At 52.6% G+C, this 26,935-nt stretch overlaps 1 protein-coding gene across 1 annotated transcript; it reads right to left on the minus strand.

The window, feature by feature from the left end:
- Window positions 1–2,343: 2,343 nt before the first annotated feature.
- Window positions 2,344–25,124, minus strand: EXOC3L2 (exocyst complex component 3 like 2; the record flags this gene model as incomplete). The annotated part of the gene is made up of 11 exons (XM_080908207.1): window positions 2,344–2,814; window positions 5,816–5,937; window positions 7,202–7,357; window positions 7,718–7,840; window positions 11,363–11,498; window positions 14,010–14,120; window positions 14,769–14,869; window positions 14,959–15,060; window positions 16,647–16,758; window positions 19,990–20,581; window positions 24,605–25,124. The coding sequence occupies 11 exons, from the start codon at window positions 25,122–25,124 to the stop codon at window positions 2,523–2,525; spliced, it is 2,367 nt and encodes a 788-aa protein (XP_080764333.1). The 3' UTR covers window positions 2,344–2,522.
- Between the last annotated feature and the right edge of the window lie 1,811 nt (window positions 25,125–26,935).

The raw sequence follows: 26,935 nt of genomic DNA on the forward strand, positions 1-26,935 counted from the left end.
GTTGTAAGCGGAGCAAGTAACCTGGTCTCCAGTCTTTAAACACGCATGCAGGATTCCCTCTAGGGCCCCTTCACACCCCACCGTTCCATTTGCCTGTGGGTGTTTTATGATGCCCTCCTGCAACCATGTTAACCCAAGTGCTCTGTCACGCCCCCAGCCCCTCCCTGGGAGATGTGAGGTAAGGGTGTACCCACTGAACTACAGCCCAGCCCGGCTGGCCTTCAACTCCGGAGCATCTCAGCTTCTGGCACAACAGTATGTCTGACCCCAGGTGTCTCTGGATCCTGGCTCCAGTTTGTTTGACTGAGTGAGTTTGATCTGAGCCCGTTCAGAGAGGAAGGCTTCGAGGTCAGTGACTCCCTCTTCCATCTAGTTTGACAGCATTGGTTGGGCCCATGTGAGCCCAATCCACTCTTGTTCAGTTCCTCTGGATAAATTCGGTTCTCTTGGTGTGCTATTTTCTTTTGGTGTGATATTTTCAAGGCTGATCTGTCTCTTTAATGATTTGTTATTTAACAGGTTTTTGTTTGCTTGTTTTTGAGACAGGGCTTCTCTGTGTAGCCCTGGCTGTCCTGGAACTCACCCTGTAGACCAGGCTGACCTCAAACTCAGGTTTACCTGCCTCTGCCTCCCGAGTGCTGGGATTAAAGGCGTGCACTGTCACTGCCTGGTGATTATTTAAAAATTATAATTTATTTACTCATTTCATTTGATGTGTTTGTACCACATGGGTGCCTGCTGTTTGAGATTAGAAGGTGGCGTCAGTCCCCTGGAACTGGAGCTAAGTGCAGTTTTGCTGGCACACACCAAAAATCCAAGCACTCGAAAGAGAATCAAGTTCAAGAACACCCTCATTTTATAGTGAGTTCAAACCCAGCTTAGGTTACCTGAGACCCCCAATTGAAAAAGCAAAACCAAAATATGCTTGGTCTGAGAGACTGGGGTCTGACTGCAAATATCTAAGACAAGAAGCCAGGCATGGTGACACACACCTTTAGTCCCAGCACTCAACAGGCAGGGGCGGGTGGATCTGAGTTCAAGACCAGCCTGGTCTACATAGTAAGACCTTACTCTATAAGGGTAGTGGAATTCTACATTGCATTTGTTATTCCATTTTATATTTGTGGGTGTGTATGTAAGTCAGAAGACACTTAGGACTGTTTTCTCCACCATGTGGGTCCTGGGATCAGGCTCAGTCTGCTAAATCTGGTGGCAGGCATCTTTCCCCTTCCTGATCCCACAGTTTTGCCTCAGCCCCTGAATGCTGGGATGACAGCCCCGTGGTCGCCAAGCCAGCCGATAAAGCTGTGTTTGAATGACAGGGATAACGAGTCAGAAAATGACAGCCACGACCACACCGAGATTAAATACATGTGTAATTAATTGTGCAAGTGCTCACAGCCAGTCCGCCTCTCCTGCACATCAGTGACATTGACGGGTCACTTTCAGAAGGTCGAGGGAGGAGGGACATCCTCTGGGCCTCTTTACGAGGCTTGGGCAAAGAGAAGTGAAGCAACTTCTCAGGAGGGACAGGAAGTACAGCGCAGAGACTGACACCTTCCCTCGTGTGGCCGGCGGCTCCGAGTCTAGAGCCGAGAGCCGAGAGCCGCCATGTTGTTGCCAAGGTCCAGACGTGCGTGAGGTTCCAACCCCAGCCCCTGTGCTGACCCCTGGCTGCCTCCTCTTTCTGACTTCTTAAGGAAAAAATAAAATAAAACATAACCAGAGCCAGGAAGCATCCATCACGGGCTGTCCGGCTGAGGCCGGAGGGGCAGAGGTCAACAGGGAGGTGACCTCAAGGACTCTGTGGGGACTCGGATCCGGCTGGGCTCCGACTTGAGAGGCTGGAAAATTTCCCACCCTAGAGATTTTCCTGCATCAATCCAGGAGGGCGTCCTGGATGCCGCCAGCCCAACCCCCCAGCTCCTTCCTTCTGGGCAAGGTTTGGGGAGGGCCGCGCCAAGGTGGCACAGGAGACCTAGAACATCCGACACCGGGATGGATAAAATGGTGTTACCTGGCTCAGAACCGACAGAGCTCAAGGACTCAGTACCAACGGGCAACTGAGGATCATCGGATCATTTGTGGCTTCCCTAGGAGTTGGACCCCAGCCCTGGTGGCCTTGGGTGTGTGCAAAAGAGTGCTTGGCCCTGGGCCCTGTTTTCCCGCCCCTGCACTTGGGACTCAGCCCTTCCTAGTGTTAAATAGAAACCTCTTTATTCTAAGTATCTACCATTCCTTAATACGTTGGATTGGGGCCAGACCTTGAGGTGAGGGGAAAGGAGGTAGGGCTGGGATATTTCTGTAGAGCCTTCCAGAAGGCTCCCAGCCATGCTGGGATACGGGGGAGGGGGGAAGGGGGAGGGGAAGGACCCTGGCAGCCTTGGGGAACTCCTCTCTCATTCTGGCCTCAGTTTCCCCTCTGAGGGGAATGCTCAGGGCTGGATGGGCTATCTAAGGAAACTTCCATTCCAGAGGTCGGTGTCTCAGGCAGGGAGTCACGTGGAAGGGAGGAGGGCGAATCAGCGATCGGCTCGGGCTCTAACTGGTGATGGAGGACGAGGCCGCAGGGGCAGACAAGCCAGATTGGGCCTGGCCAACCGGGACACTGGGAGGCGTCCCAAGAAGAGAGGGAGGCCGAGGCAGAAAGATGTGCGGGGCACAGGGATGTCAGCAAAGAAGGCGCGGTCCCGAGAGGGTGATAGGGCACCACCTTCAGATAGTTCCAGGTCGCGGGCCACCGCCAGGATCTCCTGACGGGCAGCTGTATTTCGAAATCCTCTGATATCAAGGAGGGCTGCCACGTGTTTCCGTCTGTTGGGAGGGAGAGACATGAGGATCCTGGGACCCAGACAGGTACCCAGCCCATCTGTGTATCCCGCTTGAACTCTGGAACTCTCGTCTCATTTCCTGGTGTCATCTTGTTCCCATCTCTTGAAGACATTTCCAAATTTTCCATGTAGAATTGTTCAGAGCTCTCACCTCCAAGCTCAGTAATAAAATCTTTTTTGTTTAATGTCTCTAAGCCTCATTAACTTAGCTTTCAAATTTCACCCTAACTTACCTCAGCAGTAATAGAACATTTATAGTGAAAGCTGAAGCTAGGATCTCACACCTAGGAAGTTCTCTAGGCAGGGGCTCTACCACTGAGCCACGCCCCCAGCCCCTCACTGGGGGATTCTAGGCAGGGGCTCTACCACTGAGCCACGCCCCCAGCCCCTCACTGGGGATTCTAGGAGGGGCTCTACCACTGAGCCACGCCCTCAGCCCCTTACTGGGGGATTCTAGGCAGGGGCTCTACCACTGAGCCACGCCCTCAGCCCCTTACTGGGGGATTCTAGGCAGGGGCTCTACCACTGAGCCACGCCCCCAGCCCCTCACTGGGGGATTCTAGGCAGGGGCTCTACCACTGAGCCACGCCCTCAGCCCCTCACTGGGGGATTCTAGGCAGGGGCTCTACCACTGAGCCACGCCCACAGCCCCTCACTGGGAGATTCTAGGCAAGGGGTTCTACCTCTGAACCTTATCTCTAGCCCCCTTTTTAAAGTTTTGTTTTCAGGTAGCGTCTCACAAATTATCCAGGTTCGCCTTGAACTTCTCCTGAGTTGGTAGGTTTATACACACCAGCTGCTACTTCCCAGCTACTTCCCATTTGGTCCAGATGTTCTCCCATTTGGCAGATGCGGCAGCAAACCCTTAGTTCCCTCATCCCTTTCTTCCCAATGGCCTCACTCAGCCTGAGTGTCACCCCATTGAATCCTAACCCTCTTTCTGCAGGTCTGGTTTGGAAGCTTTCCCACTACTGATATCCAAACCTGTCTCTTTATTTAGAGCATTCTTCAGCTTTTGACCCCTAGAAAACTCACTCCGCTCCTAACACAGCCTGCAAACGAGGGCACCTCTGAAAATTCCATGAGTGTTACAACTCTCAGTCAAATCATCTTTGTGCTCGGAAGCACCTCTACTCCCCAAGCCTTTACCCTACATCCAAGCTACGATAAGTTTCCCCTGCAATACCATCTCAGCTCCGCATCCCTGAGGCACCACAGACCTCCAAAGCTGGTGTGATCTGGTGTGATAGATCACACCTGTGATCCCAACCTTGAGGTAGGAGAATTGCCGTACACTGAAAGACAACTCAGGCTGCCTCGAAACAAACAACCCTGAAACCCGGGCTGGTAAGATGCCTTGAGGTGCTTGCTGCCAAGCCTGAAGGCCCAAGTTCAATCCCTTGGATCGACATGGTGGGGGGAAAGAACTGGTCTCTTACAAGGTGTCCTCTGCCCCCCCATGTGCACTGTGGCATGCATGCTCCCCCCCCCCAAATAATAAAGAGAAGAAAGATGCCAGGCATGGTGGCGCATGCTTTTAATTCTAGCACCCGGGAAGCAGAACTCTGCAAGTTCGAAGCCAGCCTGGTCTACACCGTGAGCTCAAGGACAGCCCGGGCTACACGGAGAAACCTTGTCTTAGAAAACTAAACTAAACACAGTCAGCTCTAAGAACAGCTTGGCAAGGGACCATTCACCATTTAGCCGTGCCTGAACTTAGCCTACATTTGAACTCTGATTCAACTTTAGAAATCCCCTCTGAGAATTCTGGGAACCCTTGCTATCCCGCGTACTTCCAAGACAGAATCTTCTCCCTTGACCCCAAGCCTTCAGACCTGGAACTGTGACCTCCTCCACTTCGTTCCCGTGGAGCCTGGCTGCCCCTATAGCACCGCAGTGCCAGAAAGCCACCCCCTCACTGCTACTTCACCGGACCACTGTCTGTCCCTCACAGGTGACAACGTCCTGTCCTGGATTTGAAATCAGGTCTTCTGGTCAGGGTTCAAGTCCCAGACTGTGTCACTTGACAATTGTGAGACAGACCCTGCGTCCTTCGGGTGAGTTCTTTTACATTTCTAAAAACCAAAACAAACAAACCAAAAAAACAAAAAACAAAAAAAACAAAAAAAAACAAAAACCAAAAAAACAAAAAACAACCAAAACCAAAAAACCACCACCAACAGAAATCATACTTTTACCATTTCTACAATTCCCCTGTGGTACTGTAAATGGGACTTCTGTTTGCTACGTGATTGATCTACCACTGAACCATCCAGCCCCTCCCTGGGGATTCTAGGAAGGTGCTGCCTATTAGCCACATCCCTAGCAGTTTTTAAGTTTTATCAAAGTTAGCCTGTCTTTTCTTTTTTTCCTTCCTTCCTTTCTTCCTTCCTTCCTTCCTTCCTTCCTTCCTTCTTCTCTTGGCTCTCTATGTAGCCCTGGTGTCCTGGAACTCAGAGATCCACCTCACTCCTGCCTCCAGAGTGCCGGGATTAAAGGCCCGCGCCACCACACCCTGGCTGGACTGCAGCCCTGACAGTCAAACTGTCCTAGACAATGATGAAGGTGTAATTCTCACAACCAGCTCACAATTAGGGTACTACCATTCCTGGACAGCAGACAAGGAAGGTCTGGTTAAAAGGAACTGGCCCATCTAGATTTGGACGTGCCTGCTGCTGCCTCCCTAGTGGGTACCCACAGGCCCGTGTGTCTCCCGTATCCCCAGCGGTTCGCTGCAGGGCCAGCCCTTCCTGCCGCCGGGCGGCCTGCGCCCCCCTTGCCCCGGGCTTCCTGTGGCCGCTTGTTTGTTTGCGAGCAATGGTGGTGGCGGCGGCGGCGGCAGAGGGAGGGAAATAGTATTAGGAATGCCCTGGTCCCAGCAGGAAACAGCCGTCAGACACGCTCTCCGCCGCCACCCTGCCTTGGCGCGGGCCAGGAAACGCTGGGACGGATGCCAAGGAGACCCGGGGCTGGCTGCAACTCACCTGATGTCTGGGTAGTCCCGCACCAGCACCCCGACCTCCACCTGAATGCTGGGCGTGTCCTCCAACTGCAGGATCTCCGCCAAGTGCGGCACCACCTGGTCAAGCCAATAAGCCTGGGACTCCTGTGGGAACAAGGGCTTCAGAGTCACCCAATGGAAGCTCCTTCTCCCCTGTACCCTTTCCATGCTGAGCCTTCCTCCTGCCTGGCTCTTCAGTCTTCCCCTCGGGTAAAAGGGATCAGAAGGCAGACTGGCAAGGTATGAGCTACAACCTTTGCTTATATGATGAAGAACCTATTATATAATCTGTTCCCGAGTTTTTACCGATAATCCTAGATTGGGTAACAGGACTTAAAATCTGAGTGGCGCATGCCTTTAATCCCAGCACTGGGGAGGCAGGGGGATCAGGAGTTCAGCAGCCATCTTCGGCAATAAGGAGTTTGAGGCCAGTGTCTCGTGTGTGAGACCTTGTCTCCAAAAACCAAAACAAAACAAACTTAAACAACAACAACAAAAAAAAAAAAAAGCCCACACTAGGGAGGCAGAGGCAGGGGCATTTGGGGCTGGCACATAGTCAGAGGCTATCTCAAGAAACAAGAGCTAGGGCACAGACACTTGATAAACCAAGGCCCTGGGTTAATTCCTCATGGGGAGGGGGGTGTAAGATAGAGTTGTCCAGGTGGGGGCTGAGGGCCAGCATGGCGCCTAAAATGTCCAGAGGGCCATCCTGTTTTCGTTCCTAAGGCTGCCTGTAAGTCCACAACAATTATCTTGAAAATGTTTCAATAAGTAACACTATAAACTCCCAAGGACATTCCCTACAGCGGCAGCTGGTGAGTTCGTGGGCCACGCCCCCAGCTCTTCCCCAAGACAACTGGACAAGAAAGATCTGGGACATTTTTGTTGTTTGTTTTTAAGACAAGGTCTCGCTGCATAGTTCTGACTGGCCTGGACCTCAAAATGTAGATCAGGTTAGCCTCTGAATCGTGATCCTCCTGCCTCACATCCTTCCCACCGCTGTGATTACAGGATTGCCATATCTGGCTTTTTTTTTTTTTTTTTTCCCTTAGTGACTGCACACCTTCAATCCAGCACTCAGGAGCCAGGGGGAGGCGGGTCTGTGTGATTTTGAGGTAAATTTGGTCTACATAGCAAATTCCAGGACAGCCAGGAGTGCATAGGGAGACCGTCTTAAAAACTAAACAAAACTTAATTTAAACGTACGGGCGTTCCCTTATACCTAGGCACCTCTAGTACTGGGTGGTAAGTATGAATCATCAAGAACCGACTTTCTGTGGACAAACTCTCCCTCTCGGACATCCCCGCACCCCACTCTCCCCCTCCCCCCCCCACCCCCCCCCCCCCCCCGGCCCAGTCCGGCACTCACCAGCCGCCGGAACAACCTCTGCAGCTGCGCCGCGTCCTCGCGGAGCCTCCCGACCACGCGGCTGCGGGTCCTCGCCGAGCGACAGCGCAGGCGCCCGCGGAGCAGCGGCCGCACGTACTCCACAAGCGCCCGCCGGTGCAGCTCAGCCACCAGAACCTGGGGACAGGGGGAGACCGGGAAGCGCTTAGTGCGCTCCCACCCAGCTGGCTCTCAGGGGATCCTCGTTCTACCCTCTCCCCACACGGTTCGGAAGTCAGACTCTGATCCCCTAACCCTACCAGACACTAAATGATACCCGACACACACCACCTTCCCTAAGGTGCGCCAAACCCCAGGCTTTCCCAAACTCTTCCGCCCTAACCTGTCCCTGCACCCCAGTTTCCAGGGGGCATGCCTCCCTCTGCAGGCCCCAGATGAGGAGCCACCTACGTGCTTCCAGAAAACCAACTCCTCACTGTAGGTTCTCCCCCAGGACAAGAGCACCCTGGGCATCTCTGTCCCTTCCTGTCAGCGCACCTGGTACGGTTCATCCTGCATCCTGCGCAAGGCCAGGGCCTGGGCGCCGAGTGTCCCCACAATGCCATCCAGAGCTTCGGAGCTGCTCAGCCACTTCCTGCGCATCAGCTTGTTGAAGTGAGGCTGGGTAGGATAGTGCGGAGGGAGGTTTCAGCCTTCGCCCTCCCACACTTCTGTTGGGAAAATCTCGCCCCACCCCTCACTTTTATGCAGTCTGTACAGGCTGACCTTGAACTCTTGAACTCCATCTCCCAAATCCTGGGATTACAGGTGTGTGCCACCACACTCGGCTGGGGATACTTTATTTAAACTCTTCCCAAGGGAAAACAAAAGGCAGTGAGGCCCTAGCTCCTGAACTGCTAGGGCTTAAAGGCTGTCAGGACACAGTGTCAATAATGGCTGCCTGGGGGAAACTCCACAATTCAGGACTGAGGACTTTAAACAGGGATGGGAGAGGAGGGCCAGGAGCCCTCAACGGTGTAGAGTTCTGATAGCCATGAGCTTGTGAAAACTGGGTCACAGATCAAATGTGGCCAGAGAGACCATTTGTGTCTCATCCAGGGCTCAGTGCAAAGTGAAAACCTACACACACATGTAGGCATGGTGCCTTTAATCCCGGCACTCAGGAGGCAGAAGCAGGCACGATCTCTGTGAGTTCAAAGCCAGCCTGGTCTACATAAGGAGTTCTAGACATAGTGAAACCCAATTTAAAGACAACAAAAACTGGGGGCCCTCCTTCAAAAACCATTAGGACTTTCAGAACTTTGTTCATCGTCTTTATCATCATCATCATCATTATTATTTTGGTTTTCTCTGCGTAGCCCTGGCTGTCCCAAAGTCTCTCTGTAGACCAGCTTGGCCTCAAACTCAGAGATCCACCTACATCTGCCTCCTGACGGCTGAGATTAAAGGTGTGAACCTGCTTTATCATCGTTGGTATTAATTCAGTCTCTCAGTCACTGGGTCAAAGTGGCAACTTCTAATTTGTTTGGAAAGTCAGTTATGTCAAATGATGTTTTCCTGGGGGCACACAGGTGAAGGACATCTTGCTAAAGCAGACACGTGAAAGACTGTTTTCCTATAGTGTACACGCGAAAGGACCTGTGACGAATTTGTATAAATCTGACCCCACAGACAGTAGGTTTGGTTTGTTCCGCCTCGTTATTCTTCACTAATGACACGCGTGTCTTGATTCGCTTTAAACAGTGTTGTTGAGCTCCACTTGTGGTAACGCTGCCACCCCGAGAAACTCGCCCAAGAACTTCTCATGAAGTTCCTGAGGCAGCTTGTCTTGGACCAGATGGCCAGCCTTGCAGTTTCCTCAGGATTGACCTACAGCTGCTGGTTCGTGTGTGGTGTCCGCCTGCCTAGAGGACTGGTCTGCAGCTGCTGAGCTGTATTTGGTGTTTGCTACGGGACTGAACTGCTGACAAAGAAGATAGAGCCCAGCCCCACAGAACTAACCCTGAACAGGTCCACTTCCCCCACAGCCTAATAACTTTTCTCTTTCGCTACCTCTGCTGGGTGGTGGGCAAGAAGAGAAGTTGAATGTTCATTAAAAATAGGCTGCAAAAAATGTATGCCTACACTGAGTGGTATCCTAATCCTTAATTTTCAGAGTGTCGGGTACCCCTAGCCAACCCCAAGTCCTATGCAGCAGAGGATGATCTTGAGTTTCTGGTCCTCCTGCCTCCACCTCCTGAGGGCTAGGATCAGACAGACACCACTGTGATCAGTTACCCTGTATTTATTTTGAGATAGGGCCCCACCATGCATCCCAGACTAGTCTCTATCTTAGGATCTTCCTGCCCCAGGCTACCCCAGCCTCTCGAGCCTCCAAGGTATAAAAACGTCCCCATGAGGTCCTCACACAATGTGAGAGGAGGAATTAGGCCTCCCCTGCCTTTCATACATGTGTTCTGGGGAGCTGTGTGCCTCAGTGACCAAGTCTTATTTCCTAACCTCACCCCCTCTCTTCCTCTCTCTCCTACCAGCAGCATTCTCAGACCGTCTGTGCCTCTAATTTCCTCTCTCAAAACCTGCAGTGAGTAAAGGCCAAGGACCTCTCTGGGAACAAAGACTCAAGTCTGGAAGGCTAATACGGGGAAGGGTGAGGCTAGCCTGGGCTACATGGTGAGTTCCAGGCCAGCCTGGGCAACATAATGAGACAGGGATTGGGAGTGGGGGTGGAGGGTTGCGGGGGTGGGGGGGGAGGTGAGAGTTGGAGATGAAGCTCAAAGGTAGAGAGCCCCTGCTTAGAATCCCCCAAGTAAGGAGCTGGGGCCATGGCTCAGTGGTAGAGCCCCTGCCTAGAATCCCCCAGTGAGGGGCTGGGGGCGTGGCTCAGTGGTGGAGTCCCTGCCTAGAATCCCCCAGTGAGGGGCTGGGGGCGTGGCTCAGTGGTGGAGTCCCTGCCTAGAATCCTCCAGTGAGGGGCTGGGGGCGTGGCTCAGTGGTAGAGCCCCTGCCTAGAATCCCCCAGTGAGGGGCTGGGGGCGTGGCTCAGTGGTAGAGCCCCTGCCTAGAATCCCCCAGTGAGGGGCTGGGGGCGTGGCTTAGTGGTGGAGCCCCTGCTTAGCAAGGGAAGTTCTGAACTTGGTCCCCAGCTCCTTAAAGGGGCAGGAAAAGCAAAGGTCTGGCATATCCTGCTGCAGCAAGGGCTTTGGGACCAACAGGGAATCAGTACTGGAGTCCCCGGGCCTCATCTTTTCCCCTTCCTGCAACAGACGGGTGGAGCTACGAACAGGTTGACTCTGAATTCCTAGTTCAAGGAAGCCTCCTGCCTCAGCCTTCCTAGTAGCTGGAAGTACAAGCTTACTCAAGCACATCCCTTGACAAGTCACTGTCCTGTTGCATGTATGTACATGTGTATGTGTGCATGTATGTATGTATTTAGGGACAGAGTCTCATTCCGTAGCTCTGGCTGGCCTGGAACTTACCTTGTAGACTAGCCTGGCCTCAAACTGCTTCCTGAATGCTGAAATTAGAAGCGTGCACCAACCACCACGGCTGGGTAGCCACGGCGAGGTATTTTAAGTGGCTAATCAGACATTTTTGAGTTAAAGATTTGAAAGGATGGAGGAGGAAGAAACACCCATGAGGTAGGTAGGGCATCCAAGCAGAGGAATCCAAGGCCTGTGACCCTGAAGTGGGAATGTGTCAGGGGCAGGTGTTCTGGTCTAAGTGGCACAGAGGTCTCAGAACAGCTGACCAGGGTCCCCTGGGGCGATGGCTAGGCTTCTGGCTTTTTCTATCGGGGAGCTGGGAGCCTAGGATGACTTCTCCGTGGAGACAGGGTCCATAGGGCCTGTTCGCATCACCTACTGAATGGCCCTTCCTCCCTGCTGCCCACACAGGATCTGACCCTGTTCTTACATAGCCTCCCTCACAGCATTCAAAAAGGCCCTGGGGGAGGGGGCGGGTCATGAATTTGTGGGACCTGGGAAGGCACTCTGCCACACCCTCCCACTTCTTCCTTCCTATGCCCCCTAATCTCCCCTCAAACAGTCCCAGCACGGCCGTCATCCCCAGCCCTCCCTGCTTCCCCGAACACTGAGTCATGGGTTGGAAGGAACTGGGGGAGCGTTTCGAGCGATGCCAACCCATCCTGGCGCAGCCCCGCCCCAGGCGCCCCGCCTCACTCACCTGTAGTTCCTGGAACAACAATTCGGCAAGGACACGATGGCAGAGTCGTGTCACGCGGTCCAGAGCAATGGCTGAAGCTTCCCGGGCCGGTTCACTTTCAGGGGGCCCCACCCTGGCCAGTCGCTCAGCCAGAGATCTGTGAGGACCAACAGGCTCGGGTCAAGACCTTTTAAAACCTGAGCACCCATGCTGGGGCCAGCCCGGCCTGGGGTAGCAGATCTGTGATCCCAGTTACAGAAGCTGAGGCAGGGGGGTGCAAAGTTCAAGGGCAGCCTACAGAGTGGCTTAGGACTAGCTTGAGGAAGGCTGGAGAGATGGCTCGGTGGTAAGAGGAGCCAGGGTCCCAGCACTCACATGGCAAATCACAAGCGTCTGTAACCATGGAACCCCATACCTTCTGACCACCGAGAGGACTGTGCTCACATGCACATGCGAGAACACAGCACACACATGTAAACACACACACACACACATGCACACATGTGCACACAGACACACATTCACACACTCGTGCATATGTGCATACACTCAAACACACACTATACATGCATACACACATGAACACACGCATATACACACACGTGCAAATGCATACAGGCATATACACACACAAGGACCAAAAGGACCAAAATAAATCTTTTTCTGAAAGACAGAAAGAGATTAAAGGTCCATCCATTTCAATTTGAGGGTAAGACTTTTTTTTTAAAGATATATTTATTTATTATATATAATTACACTGTAGCTGTCTTCAGACACACCAGAAGAGGGCATCGGATCCCATTACAGATGGTTGTGAGCCACCATGTGGTTGCTGGGAATTGAACTCAGGACCTCTGGAAGAGCAGTCAGTGCTCTAACCACTGAGCAATCTCTCCAACCCGAGGGTAAAACTCTTGCCTAACTTACTACTGCTTGTATTGGATTACCATCAATGGGGAAAAAAACAAAAAAACAGAAAAGAAACAATATATATGGGCTGAAGAGGCAGCTCAGTGGTTAGAGCACTGGCTGCTCTTCCAGAGGTCCTGAGTTCAATTCCCAGCAATGGCTCACAACCATCTGTAATGGGATTCGATGCCCTCTTCTGGTGTGTCTGAGAGACAGCTACAGTGTGCTTATATATAATAAATAAATACATCTTAAAAAAAACAATATATATGTACACAGTCAAATATTTAGTTACCTATACTGTGGAAGAGAATTCTGATTACTGTGAGAGAACTCTAAGAAACCAAGACAAGAGGCTTGTGAGGTTGGTTTCTTTAAAAACCAACACAAAATGGCTCTGGATTCAGCTTTTGTGCCCCTCCCGGGTGCTGCAGATTGAAGTGAGCTCACTTCAGATTATTCACCACAGCTGCCTATTGATATCCGTTTCTATGCCTCTGTGGAAAAACATGTTTTGACCAGGTGTGTGGCTTGTCCGCCACATGTGGTTTGTCCTTGTGACTGGACGCTTTATTGCTGTGACTCCTTAGCCCCCAGAATATAAATCGCCTAATGCTCTGAACAAAGATGGCCGCTGCATGAACCTCAGTCTGCCTCACTGACCGGTCCCATTCTCCAGGGCAAACTCTCCAGGTTCTTCACGGAGACAAGGTTTCTCTGTGCATCCCTGGCTGGGATTAAAGGTGAGCTACCCCACCAGACATAGTGATGTCGTTTAGTGCATCGGTAAGAAAGAGTACCTATCTGTCAGAGAAATGTAAGGTTGTTTTCAGGGTCACACGAGGCCCTGTACTAAACCCAATCTATAAGTGAATAATTTAGAATTATATATGCATTGGGTCACATCTGTTTAGTCAGAGCACTTGGGAGGTCGAGGAAGGTGGATCTCTGGTTTACAGAGCAAATTCCAGGACAGTCAGAGCTACACAGAGACTCTGTCTCAAAATTAAATGCAAGTTAAAGTCAAATTTAAAGCAAGTTAATAGAAAAGAAAGGTGATGTAAAAACACAATACACATATATAACATATATACAACATATACTATATATAAGACATATATAACATTATACAATATATACACTATGTATGAGTGTGTACAGGTGTGCACGTGTGCTTCTTTACATGCATGTGTGGGGCCCAGAGGTGATCATCAGGTGTCTTCTTCAGTTGCTTAAAAAGATTTTTATGTGTATGGCTGTTTTGCCTGCATGTATATCCATGTCTGCCTTTGTGCCTTGTGCCTTTGGAGGCCAGAAGAGGACGTCAGATTCCTTGGATCTGGAAGCCTGGGAATGCAGGCACTGGGAATCGAACCTTGGCCTCTCCAGCCACAACCTCAGCATTTGAGACAAGAACGTCTGGACTGTGCTACCCCATCCAAGCACTGGACATCACAGATGTGCCCCTGGCTTTTACAGGGGCTGCTGGGGATAAACACTCACTCAGGCCTTCGTGAGCGATATCGTCCTCACTCTTGGAGCACAGCTTCGCTACTTCTCCAATTCTAACACATCGGTATTCTCCTTAACCGGATGAGCGCCACAATCCGGGCGCCGGGCGGTCACGGGATTCCCAGGATTTCACAGACACCATACCTCTGAAAGCTCCTTCTCAAACCTGATGATACCCACCCAGGAACCTCCCTCAAGTCAGCTGTCACCCAGGACTTCCACGCACTATCCCCGTGGATGTTCTCACCTCAGGGGGGGCCCACAGTTGACCATCGAGATAGTCCTGCTGATGTAGGTGTCAGAGGGCAGCTCACGGATCCCCGGGTTCTCGTGGAATCGCTCCACTCGTTGCTGGAAGCTGACAGGAGAGAGGATGAGGAGCACAGGTGGTACATCCCAGTGGTCAGGGTCCCATGCGGGGTACTCAGCCTACCCATTACAGCAGACCCTGCTCCCCAGAGTCTCTGACCTTCCTTTTCTTATTTCCAATCACCAGCCCCAAATGCTGGAGATTGAACCCAAGATTCTCATATGTTAGGCAACCCATTTAGGACTGAGCAACACCCCTAGCCCCTTACTGAACTGAGCCATCGAATATGTATATTTGAGATAGGTGCTCTACCACTGAGCCACGCCCCCAGCCCCTCACTGGGGGATTCTAGGCAGGGGCTCTACCACTGAGCCACGCCCCCAGCCCCCTCACTGAGAGATTCTATACAAGTCTTCCGGTGCTGGGCCACGCCCCCAAGATTATTGTTGGCTTTCTGTCCTTTCTTCTTCTTAAAGATTCATTTAATTTTAATTATGCATACGAATGTATCTCGGCGCCTGAGGAAGGCTACAGACCTTGGATCCCCTTGGAGCTGGAGTCACAGGTTGTGGCAAGCCACCTCACAGTGGGTACTGGTCCGCATGCTCACTGAACCCTCTTACTGCCATTTATCCTGACCCGCCTCAGTGTGAAGCTGATCCGGAGGGTCAGCCCCCTCTCCCTGCTGCCCCTCACCTCTGCAGGAACTCTGCCAGCCCTCCCAGGCAGCAGTAGGCCATTCTCTCCACAAACTCCTGACTGATGTGGGGCGCTCTCTCTGTGTGCTCTTCCAGCAGCTGTATGGAGCAGGAGGAAAAGGAGACACGTTATGGGGTCGCCTTCCTCCCGTCTCAGGGCCCGGGCGAGCCCACCTTCATCCTCCCACCTCACAGACATCCTGGGCCAGGTTGCTGGGTCGGTAGTCCATACTGCTCCACTGTTCCTCATCTTCCTGCAACACTCGAAGAAGGGCTGCGCGGGTCTGAGCCTGCAACAGGGGGATGGACCAGGAGAAGTCAGGCATGGCCAGGGACTTTGCTCTCTCCTCCTACTGGTCCTCACTGTGAAGGTCTGGGTTCAACCCACAAACTCCTAGGTGGAAGAGAAAACTGGCGAGAAACTCCCCAGCCTCTGCCTTCCCTGTCTGGGGTCTAGGATGTCAAACTAAAATCCTGTGAGTTGGTTTTTGGAGTTTCTTTCTTTTTCTTTTTTGTGGGTATGGGGGTGGAGGATATATAAGCCAGGGAATGGTAGTGGTCCATGACTTTAATCCCAACACTTGGAACACAGAGGCAGGCATATTTCTGAGTTTAAGGCCAGCCTGGTCTACACTAAGAAAACCTGTCTCAACAACAAAAAAGCCAAAGGCTAAAAGACTAACAGGTTGGGGGAGTGGCTCAGTGGTAGAGCCCCTGCCTAGAATCCTCCAATGAGGGGCTGGGGGCATGGCTCAGTGGTAGCGCCCCTGACTAGAATCCTCCAGTGAGGGGTTAGGGGCGTGGCTCTATAGTAGAACACTTGCAAAAGGCCCTTTCCATTGCAGCAATATGTGGGGAGACTCCAGAGGTTTGTGTATCTGATTCCCTGGTCCCGTAGAGTGTCTTCAACCCGAGCGAGAGTAACTTGACATACGTGATTCCAACAGACCCATCATTAACTACCTGGTTGTTTTTTGTATGATTGTTTTAAATAGAATCCCACTGTGTAGCCCTGGCTGGTCTGCAACTCCCTAAGTCGCCCGGGCTGGCCGGAACTCATCTGCCTTGCTCTGCTTCCCGGGGGGCTACGCTTAAAGGTGTGCCAGAAGTCTTGGCCATTTGTTGATTTCCCGGCTCAGATGTGTGAGCACGTTATATCGATGCTGGGTTCCTAGGAGCATCCGGGCCTTGCCGTGAGATGCTGGAACTGGCTTTCTCTTGCTACAAGGGTTGACATAAATGAAGTTAGTAATTTTTTTGTGTGGCGGGATATGCTGGAGAGGTGACACAGAATGTAGAAACAGCAAATGTGGTGGTGCAGTGGTGGTGCAGGCAGTAACCTCAGTTCTGGGGAGGCTGAGAGAGAAGAATGAAGACTTCAAGGCCAGTCTGAGTCCTAGAGTGAGACTCTGTGTCAAAAGGAAAACATGAAGAATAAAGAGACAAGGGCTGGAGAGATGGCTCAGTGGTTAGAGCACTGACTGCTCTTCCAGAGGTCCTGAGTTCAAATCCCAGCAACCACATGGTGCCTCACCACCATCTGTAATGGGATCTGATGCCCTCTTCTGGTGTGTCTGAAGACAGAGACAGTGTACTCATATACAATAAAGTAAATAAATATAAAAGAATTGAAAATAAAGAAAATAAAGAGACAAGAGAAAAAGAGAAAGATGGAGAGGCAAGGGAGAAAAGGAGATGAAGGCAGAGAGGGAGGGCAAGAGGAAGAGAGAGAGGATGGAAGGAAGGAAGGAAAGAAGGAAGGAAGGCTATTAGCAAAACTCAGGTCACCACAGGGAAAGTGCAGCTAGTGGGTAAGGGGCGACCTTCCAAGCCCATTATGTCCCTTCCCCATCCCAAGTGGCCCCTTTGGAGGTACCTTCACATCTGTGACACATTCATCTTCCAGACCCCGCAGGGTGCCAGCAGACAGGAGGGGCCCCAGCTCCCCGTTCTCCAAGGCAACCACATCTACCAGGCCCAGGATCTCCCTGGGATGAGGAAGTAAGAGACAGAGAGAGGTCCGTGAGAGGTGGGGCTGAGCCCTGGCCCCTCCACGTGCCCCACAGCCTCAGTGTTGGTGACCCTGGGCCACTCCCTTCCTCTCTCAGGCCAGCCTTCCTCATCTCTCAAAGGAAGCGTTTAGAATTATGTTTCCCTTGGCTCCAGCACTCTGAGTCAGATCCTCTGATGGATGGTGCCTGGGCAAGGCGCAGCTGTCAAGTAGAGGCTTGACTAGCTGACAGGGGAAGTCTTGCCTAGGATCAGCTTTGCCAGAAGGAGGCTCCCTTCCCCCACTGTCTCACCTGGCTGGGGATGAGGGTGGGGGTAGGCAGTGGGGGCTGGCAAGGGGGCTTCCCAACCCAGCTCCACACTCACCGCTATCAGGCAAGCTGAGCAGACACCCACTTCACACATGCCCTATCACGCGCGCTCAGAAGACTTTTCCTTATGGGATCTGCCTTCTCAGAACTGCCATCTTCCTCTGATTCTTAGCCCGTGCCTTATCGCTTTCCGGACTCATATCCTGCCTCTACCTGTCACGGGTATTCTGAGAGTTCACTGACAAGAATTCCAATGGCTACCGGCTTTTCCTTCCTACTCTTTTCACGACAGCATTCTGATCTTTTCATCTTTTAAAGGGACTGTGTAGCCCAGGCTATCCTGGATTTCACGACGTAGACCATGCTCACGTTGAACTCATGACTCTCCTGCTTCTGAGATTACAAATGTGTGTGATTATACTGGGCTCCAGGGACCTCGTTTGGTTACATCCTTTCATTCTCTGATGTTTGAACATGGCTAACTTCTTTCTTCCCAGGGAGGGTATAAAGCATAACGTATCGGGTTATCTCCATAGCATGACCTCCAGTCTCCCCTCCCCCAACGGTAGTCCATGTGGAGATTCAGAGGCTTCATAGATACCAGACTCTAGAACTAGGAGAAAGGGCCCATGGCGCTGTAACAGAACTCCACAGTGTGGGGCAGTTCAAGCTTCCTTAGCACTGCCTGCTTGGCTAGGAGAGCTGTCAATCTGCTGCTTACTGCCCTTGCAGAGGACTTCCGTTCAGTTCCCAGCATCCACACTGGGTGGATTTCAATTGCCTGCCAGGCCAGTGTCACAGGGTCCGACCCCACTTCTGGCTGCCACTGGCATACACATGCACAGACACACAGAATTAAAGGGAAAAGAAGTCTTTTTAAAAAAAAATAACTGTCTAGCCAGGTATGGCGGCACACACCTTTGATCCCGGCACTCGGGAGGCAGAGGCAGGTGGATCTCTGTGAGTTTGAGACCAGCCTGATCTACACAGTGAGTTCCATGGCAGCCAGGGCTACACAGAGAAACCCTGTCTCAAAAACAAAACAAAACAAAAGCAGAACAAGAAAACAAAAAGATCTACCTAACAGGTTTGTCTCTCTAGATACTTCGAAGGCTGGGAAGGATAAATTGGAAGTTCAAGGCTTGCCTGACATACAGTGAGTTCGAATCCAACCTGGGCTACAGACTAAGGCCCTGTCTTACATAAAAATAAAACAAAAACAGGCTGAGGTTGTAACTCAGTGTACACTGCTTGTTTAGTACGCGAGAACATGAAAGGCTGTAATTTAATTCCCAGAGTGGAGGAAGAGAGAGAGAGACAGAGACAGAGCTACTACTTTTGCTTGTTTTGTATTTGAGACAAAGTTCCTCTGTGTGGCCCTGGCTTTCCTGGAGCTCTCTCTGTAGACCAGGCTGGCCTCGAACTCAGAGACCTGCCTGCCTCTGCCTCCTGAGGGCTGGCATTAAAGACATAAGCACATTGTAGCTCTGTGAGATCTATTTATCTTAAAACTATTGCATGTGCTCATGGTCAAAAGGGACAGACAGGCCACCTGCACTCGGAGCTCACTAGCCACCTCTGTGACACCTGTTCTCTCCTTCCATCCTACGGTCCTACTTCAGGCTTGCATAGTGAGTATCTTTACCCCTGAGACATTTCCCTTGTCCTTACAACTTTATCCTATTTGGTTTGGGACAGGATCTTTCTCATACCTTTGAACGTTCTAGAACATCTACACTGACCAGGCTGTCCTGGGTATCATCTGCCTCCACCCCACACCCCAGTGCCTGGGATTCAGGCAGGGCCACCACACCCTGCTGCATTCTCGAATTCTAAGACTCTGAGGGTTAATGGGACAGAGATTTACAGTGCTAAAATCTTGGGACTAGTATGGCGGACAGCTAGTGCCATTCGAGACATGAATTTTAGTTCATCAGGGACTAGAAGGGCCCACAGCACTGAGCTACTAGGGGTGCTGTGGGCAATGGAGCTGAGTGCTCAGAATGTCAACACACTGGGTCTGGGTCTGGAAGGACCACAGTGCTAAGATTTGAGGTCCCCAAGAGGCAAAGCATGAGCAGAGCGTCACTGTGCAGACAGCGCTAACGCCCCAGGCCTGGGGGAACCGAGTGGCTCAGAATCAGGGAATAAAGAAGAGCCAGCATGGGCACCCCAGGCCATCAGCACAGTGTCATAAGATGGTCCATATCTGCTAGGGACTAATAAGTCATAGTGTCACACTTGGAATCCCAGCACTGGATTCCTAATTAGCTTTAACTACCAATTCAACAAAACTTGAATCCAGAGAGGAGAATCCTCTGCTAAGGAACTTTTCAGATCGGTCTCTGAGGGAATATCTTGTTAACTGACATAAGAGGGGCCAGTCCACTGTGGGTGGCCCCATCCCCTAAGCAGCAGGTCCTGAGTTGGGGCGATGGCTCAGTGGTTCAATGCACTTGCTGTGGGTTCTTTTTGTTTTGTTTTGTTTTGCAGAGGTTCCCAGCACCCATACTGAGCACCTTACACAGGCTGTAACTCCAGCTCTAGGTGAACGCAGTGCCTTTTCATCTACCTCTTCAGGCACCCACATGCCTGGGGTGGGGGATACATATGCCCAGATACACAAGCATATAAACAAAATTTAAAAAGAACAGAAAGAAGAAAAAGTAAAAGAAAAAAGGCTGGGTGTGGCAGCGCACAGTTTTATAGGAACCCTCAAGAGGCAAAAGCAAGTGGATCTCTAAGTACAGGGCCAGCCTAGTCTACAAAGCAGAACCCTGCCTGTCTCAGAAAACTTCAAGCCAGCCTGGGCTACATGAAACCCTATCCCTAAATCCAATTCCTTCAACTTGGTGCCTAGGGTTAAGGTGCGCGCGGCCCGGGGCGCCCCGGGCTCACCTTGGGTACACTTGATTGTGCCAGTGCAGCAGCGCGTAGCGATCGGCCAGCGGGAGCCTGCGGCGCGCCGCCGCCCCGAGCCACTCGGCCAGCGCCTCGTGGTAGCCGCGCAGGTAAACGGCGCCGGCTCGCAGCCCCGCAGGGTAGGCGGGCGCCAGGCGTCCCCGCACCGCGGCCACGTCCTCGAGCAGGCGCGCGCGCAGCGCCTCCAGCTGCCCAGCCAGCGCCCCGCGCGCGCCCGGGGCCGCCGCCTCCTCCAGCCGTTCGCGCGCCGCGCGCGCCACCGCCTCGGCCCAGCGCGCGCGCAGCTTGCGGGCGGCCCCGGGGCCGCGGCGCGCGTCCGCCGCCTCCTCCTGCAGCAGCACGAGGCCCAGCTGCGCCACCGCGCCCGTGCCGGGCCCCGGGGCCGCCAGCGACTCGCGCACCAGCGCCCAGAGCTCGCGCTGCAGCGCCTCGTACAGCAGCGCCACATCCCGCGCGCGCCGCCCCGCGCCCGCCTCGGCCTCCGCCGGCGCCTCCGCCTCCAGCTCCAGGATGTGCTCGTCCGCACGGGCTAGCTCGCGCCTCTGGATCAGACCCAGGATCTCCAGCACTGTGCAGGGCGGGAAGAGAAAGGGTGTCTGTCGGGAAGCGGGGCAGGTGGCCCAGTACCCGCAAGAGGATGAGGTCAGGGCATGCCACCCAAAATGAGAGGGTGTCAGGGCTTGGGGCAGGTTCACTAGGTTCCCCCAAACATGAGAAAGTGAGGGTCACTCTTGCCTTTAACCTCAGCAACTGCACTCAAGAGAGCAGCCTGGGCTACAAGGTTGAGGACATGTCACAAAATACTAACAAACAGGTGATATGGACAAAAGTGCACGCTGTCAAGTTGAACGACCTGAGTTCCATCCCCGTTCCCAGGACCCACATGGTAGAACTGATTTCTGCAAGATTTCCTCTGACCTCCACATACGTATGCGCTGTGGCACACATACATACACAGACAGGCACGCGCACCCACACAGAGGGAAGAGGGAGGGAGGGAGGAAGGAAGGAAGGGGGCTGCCTACAATCCCAGCTCTGGGGAAGTGGATGCAGGAAAAAGGAATCCAGGGTCTCTGTCCATCTTGGCTGCACAGCAAGTTCGAGGCTGTTCTAGGAAATACAAGTCTGTCTCAAAAATAAATTAACAACAACAAAGAGTGAGCGCCCCCAGAAGAGAATAAGATGAAGGAAGTCAAAGTTGGAAGGAAAAAGATGGAGGATTGAAGCCAGGGGCTTTGGAGATGAACCAGCCTGTGCCGGGTGTGTGTGTATTGTGTGTGGGGGGGGGGGGGACAGAGACCACAAGAACAGTGACACACAGGAGAACCGAGCAAAGCTGGGATGATGTGGTTTTGAACCTGTCATCCTAGCGCTTGGGAGGCTGAGGTAGGAGGATTGCCTTGAGTTCCAGGCTATCCTGGGCTATGTTCTGAACATCAGGCTAGGCTGAGCTGCCCAGATAGGAAGCAGGATGTGAGGGAGTTAGGGGGACAGGGTGAAGAAGAAGGGAACAGTTACAGAAGTGACCAGGGATAGAGTGTTTGGGCACAAGGAAGAAAAACACTGGTGGAAGGGACTGGGACACAGAGAAGGGTCTCAGGTGTGACTTGGGGTGGCGTGAGAGAAAGTAAAGGAGAGAGAGAGAGAGAGAGAGAGCCATAGGAGAGGGGGCAAGGGACAGGCTGGGCAGGGAATGATCGAGCAGAAATGAAGTCTTTGGTCTCTGAAGGCAGGGTCACATTCTAGGAATATGGGACTCACGGCAGAAAGGGGAGGAATAGGTTTGAGAGGACTAAGGTAGAGGCCAAGGGGGGGAGGGTCCCGTTGGCCAAGAGTTACCCTCAACACCCCCCCCCCCGCTTCCTCCCTGGCAGAGGAGCTATTTCCTGAGCTAGGGCTATTTCTGCCCATCCGTTTCCAGAAGGCGGGGGCTCCAGTCACCCCCTCCTCACCTCTCTACTGTGCCCTCCCAGTCCCCAGGGAGACAGAGCTGAAATAGCCTCTGTCCAGGATGTGGAGGGCATCAGAGGACAGAAGAGGCTCCAGGAAGGCCCCCCCCCACTCTGATGCATAAAGTGGCGGTGGGGTTGAAACTAAGGGGGTGTTGGCACAGGGCTGGGGAGTAGGACGGGGGCTTGGGGGGCTTTGGGGAGAAGGCAGAGTGATGTTTTAACAATGGAATGTGCTTGCATTGGGATTTGCAGACTGAATAAGAAAGCCAGGTCCCATGGGAGCAGAGATGTAATCCTGTCTGCTGGGGACCCTGAGGCAGGAGAAAACCTAAATTCAAGGATAGCCTGGGCTACTTTGTGGAACCCTGTCTCAAAATGTGGGAAGAAAATACAAAAAGGGGCCAAGTGTGGTGGTCCTGAGGAGGATTGCCCTGAGCTGAAGGCTAGCCTCATTCACAGTGTGAGTTCCAGGCCAGGCAGAGTTACACAGTGAGACCTCAAAACCAAACGGGCCGGAGACACTATTGGAGTTAAAAGCACCGGCTGGTCTTGTAGAAGACTCAGGTTCAGTTCCCAGCACCCACAAGGTGCTTCACAACTGTCTAAAACTTCACTTCCATGGGAGCCAATGCCCTCTTTTGGCCTCTGGGGGCACTGTATACACGGAGTACACAGACATACAAGTAGGCAGGCTCAAATAATAATAACAATAATAATAATAATAATAATAATAATAATAATAATAATAATAATAATAAACAAAATCCCCAAACACAAAAGGGTAGAAAGCCATAGATTCACTGTCCCGTACTACAGACAGACAGTGCTGGGCAGTGGTGCCCCACATCTTTAATCACAGCACTCAGGAGGCAGAGGTAGGTGGAGATTGGGGCTAGCCTGGTCTACAGAGTGAGTTCCAGGACAGCCAGGGCTGCACAGAGAAACCCTGTCTAGAAAAGTAAACAAAACAAACCAAAAACAAGAACAAAAGAAAGGTAATTGAGTTCATATCTTTAAGTCTGTCTGCAAGCCTATCGAATGCCTGAGCCATCTCTCCAAACCTTGCTTTCCCCTGGATTCTGGAGGTGGGATTCTGGCTCTGTCTTTCCCGGTTAAGCTGTCTCACAGGCCCCAGGAACTAAGAACATCGTGGCGAAGACGGTCAGGAAGGGAGAGATGCTGAAGAGACATTGGGCTATGACATGGGAGTAGGGTTGAGGATGGAGAGGTGTGGGGTTATAGGTTGGCTGTGTCCCCCTAAGCAAAACTATGGCTTCCAGCGTTCCAGTATTTCCAATGTGACCTCATTTGGAAATGACTCTTTTTAGAAGTCAAGGGCATAGGTCCTAACCCAAAGATTAGTGTCCTCTAAGAACAGAAAATTGATGGTCAGGGAGTCAGCTCAGCAGGTAAAGGCACTTGCCACCAATCCCCCTAGATTTACACTAGAATCTAGGAAATAGAGAATTGACAAGTTTGTTTGACAGCCCCACCTCCATGGGCAGACAGAGACAGACAGACAGACAGGCAGGCAGACAGACAGACAGACAGGCAGACAGGCAGACAGGCAGGCACACAGACAGGCAGACAGACAGACAGGCAGGCAGGCAGGCTGACAGACAGACAGACAGGCAGACAGGCAGACAGACAGGCAGACAGGCAGACAGGCAGACAGGCAGGCACACAGACAGGCAGACAGACAGACAGACAGGCAGGCAGGCTGACAGACAGACAGACAGGCAGACAGACAGACAGACAGGCAGACAGGCAGGCAGACAGACAGACAGACAGACAGAAACGAGAGGAGTCACAGAGACAGTCCCACAGAAGGATGGAAGATATGAAGGATGAATCTACAATTTCAAGGTGCCCAGATGCCCAACAGCCAACCAAAGCTTGGAAGAGGCGTGAAAGAGTCCCCTGCAGGTCCCCTGAGAGGCGGCAGCGCGCGTGGGGGAGGGGGGAAGGGGGGTGTCTGAAAAACAAGGTTGGACTTGACATTGAAGTGAAGCTTGAAGGTGGATGGACCTGAGGTTCAGAAAAGGGGCGGGGATGAGGCTGTGCAGCCTGGGTTCCAGCGGGGTGGGGGTGGGGTTGAACTCAACTCAGGGCGGGGCTTTGAGTCTGCGGTGGGGACCGGACTGCACTAAGTTGGGGAACATGGGGGCTGGAGAGATGGCTCAGTGGTTAAGAGCACTGTCTGCTCTTCCAGAGGTCCTGAGTTCAAATCCCAGCAACTACATGGTGGCTCACAGCCATCTGTAATGGGATCTGATGCCACAGCGACAGTGTACTCATATAAATCTTAAAAAGAAGTTAAGAAAGTTCGGGAACATGAGGTCCATGCTAGCTGCACTTCTGGAGGTCAGAAGTCAACCCAGAGAGTCCAGGCTCTCCTTCCACCGCTAGATCAAACCCAGGTCATCAGACTTGGTGGCATCAACTGAGCCATCTCCCTGGCCCCTTTTCTTTTTTTCCTTTCTCTCTTTCTTCCTTTGCTTAATGTGACTTCCGAATAATTTTTTTACTTATTACTGTTGTATGTGTGTTGGGGACTGTGTGTATGTGTATGCGGCACCACCCCCAGGGTTGATACAACGGTGAGGCGAAGGGCCCGCACCCCGGGCCTCCCCACTCACCTGACAGTGGTTCCTTTATTTTAGGGGGCTCCGGGACTTTGGGTGGAGGCTCAGGGGCTGCCTCGCCTGCAGGTACCAGTCTCTCTGCCAGGGATGCCCGCCGGGGCTTGGGCCCACGTCCGAGTCTCAGGAAGGCCAATCTTCGAGCGGCTTCCCCTGCTGGCTCCTCGTCGCCGTGGGTTCGGAACCCCTGAAGCCGGTTTAAGAGGCCGAAATCTGCTGAGCTCCTCCGTATGCCCGGCGCCAGCACCCGGCCCAAGAAAGAGCGGACTTGCCCGTCCCCGGGGCTGCCTGCCCGCCTGCCAGAGGTCCAGCCCAGCCGGAAGGGGGCCAGACCAGCCAGCTTCTCCAGTGTGGCCCTTCGGCGGCACGATGTCCCATTGGGCAGTGTCCCCAGTTCCCCGTCCTCTTCTTCTAGCGTTGGAGTGTCTTCAAAGGGGTTGCGAGAGGACCGCAGGGGCAGAGTCCCTGCTCTCGGCACCTTAGGGTCTCCCACCCCCAGGTTCTTCAGGATTGGCATTTTTGACAGGGGGGCACCTGCAGAAAAATAATGACCGAGGTGGTGTTAATGGCATTGTCCCTGTGTGCTGAGGACTCTGAATAAAAGGTGCCAGACACAGGTCTTCACCCTTAGAAACACCAGAGGCTTCAAGCCAGCATCCTGGCACACCCTAAATTCCAGCATATGGAGCTGAGGCAAAGGAATTGAGAGCTCACTCCGGGTAAACCAGGGATGGTATAGAATCTCAAAACTATGAAGACAAAGCTGGGTTTGACAGTAACCTCTGCAATTCCAGCACTGGGGAGGTGGAGGCAGGAGGATCACCCAGTCTTTTAAGTTTTTAAAAGCCAGTTTGAACTAAACTATAGCTTTTCTTTCTCACACATACATAATCTCTCTCTCTCTCTCTCTCTCTCTCTCTCTCACACACACACACACACACACACAGAGCTGATGATATTAAGACAAAAGGATGTGTGCGGTTACTTATGCCTATAATCCCTGCACTCAGGAGACAGAAACAGGAGGTTGACACCTGCTCAGCAGCATGATCTACATAGTGAACTGCAGGCCAGCAAGACTAGATGAAACCCGCTCTCAAAACAAACAAACATCAACTGTGAGCAAAAAAATATAATAGAGGTGTGGCTCAGCGATAGAGTCCCTGCCTAGAATCCCCCAGTGAGGGACTGGGGGCGTGGCTCAGCGGTAGAGCCCCTGCCCAGAATCCCCCAGTGAGGGGCTGGGGGCGTGGCTCAGCGGTAGAGCCCCTGCCTAGAATCCCCCAGTGAGGGGCTGGGGGCGTGGCTCAGCGGTAGAGCCCCTGCCTAGAATCCCCAGTGAGGGGCTGGGGGCGTGGCTTAGTGGTAGAGCCCCTGCCTAGAATCCCCAGTGAGGGGCTGGGGGCGTGGCTCAGTGGGGCTGGGGGCGTGGCTTAGTGGTAGAGCCCCTGCCTAGAATCCCCCAGTGAGGGGCTGGGGGGTGTGGCTCTGCCCAGCACTGACAAGACTCTGAATGTGATACTTGATACTGTCAAAAACAAACAAACAAAAAAACAAAAAAACAAAAAACAAAAAAACCCAAAACCAAACCTTACTAGATCCACTTTGTGCAGGCAGTGGGAATACAGCTGTAAGTTACACCAGGTTCTGCCCTCACAGGGCTCACACCACAGCAAGTCCCGTCCTTCTCTAAGCTCCCCCTCTGATCCATTATCCCTCCCCAGGTCCATCTCACAGTTGAAACCTATGACCATTTCTTTGCCCCAAACTCGGGTTCTTTGTTCAGACTGCAATGTAGGCTGGCCTGAAACTTGTTATGTGGCTTAGGATGACCTCAAACTTGAGGTGATCCTCCTGCCTCAGTCTCCTAGGTGTGACTACAGTTGTACAGTTCATTTCATTTCTGAGGCCAAATTCATTTAGCTAGTCTCAAATTCCCGGTCCTCCTGCCTCCAGCCCTTGGATTACAGCAAGCACCATGCCCTTTCAGCTTCTTGGCTCTTGTAGCTCAGCTACGAAGACTTCACATAGCATCCACCTGATCCTCCCTCTCCAGAACTTTCTATAGCTCCCCACAGCTCTTGGTGCAACATTCAGGCTGCTCCCCCATATTAGCCCAGGGGTCTGCCAGCTGTGCACCTCACTGGAACTAACACATCTTTCGGTTCCTTTCCTCTGGGTCTCATGGCCGCCTGTCTCCCCACGCGGAGACAGCTCTTCATCCTTTAGATCTCGGTAGCTGCCTCCTCCTGGAAGTACCCCTGACCGCTGGGTCTCTTATAACCCTCGGGCTCCCTGAGTTCTCTCTGTAACTGTGGTGTGGGGACA

The sequence above is a fragment of the Micromys minutus genome (genome assembly GCF_963924665.1).
Source record: "Micromys minutus genome assembly, chromosome: 32".
NCBI classification, from domain to species: Eukaryota; Metazoa; Chordata; class Mammalia; order Rodentia; family Muridae; genus Micromys; species Micromys minutus.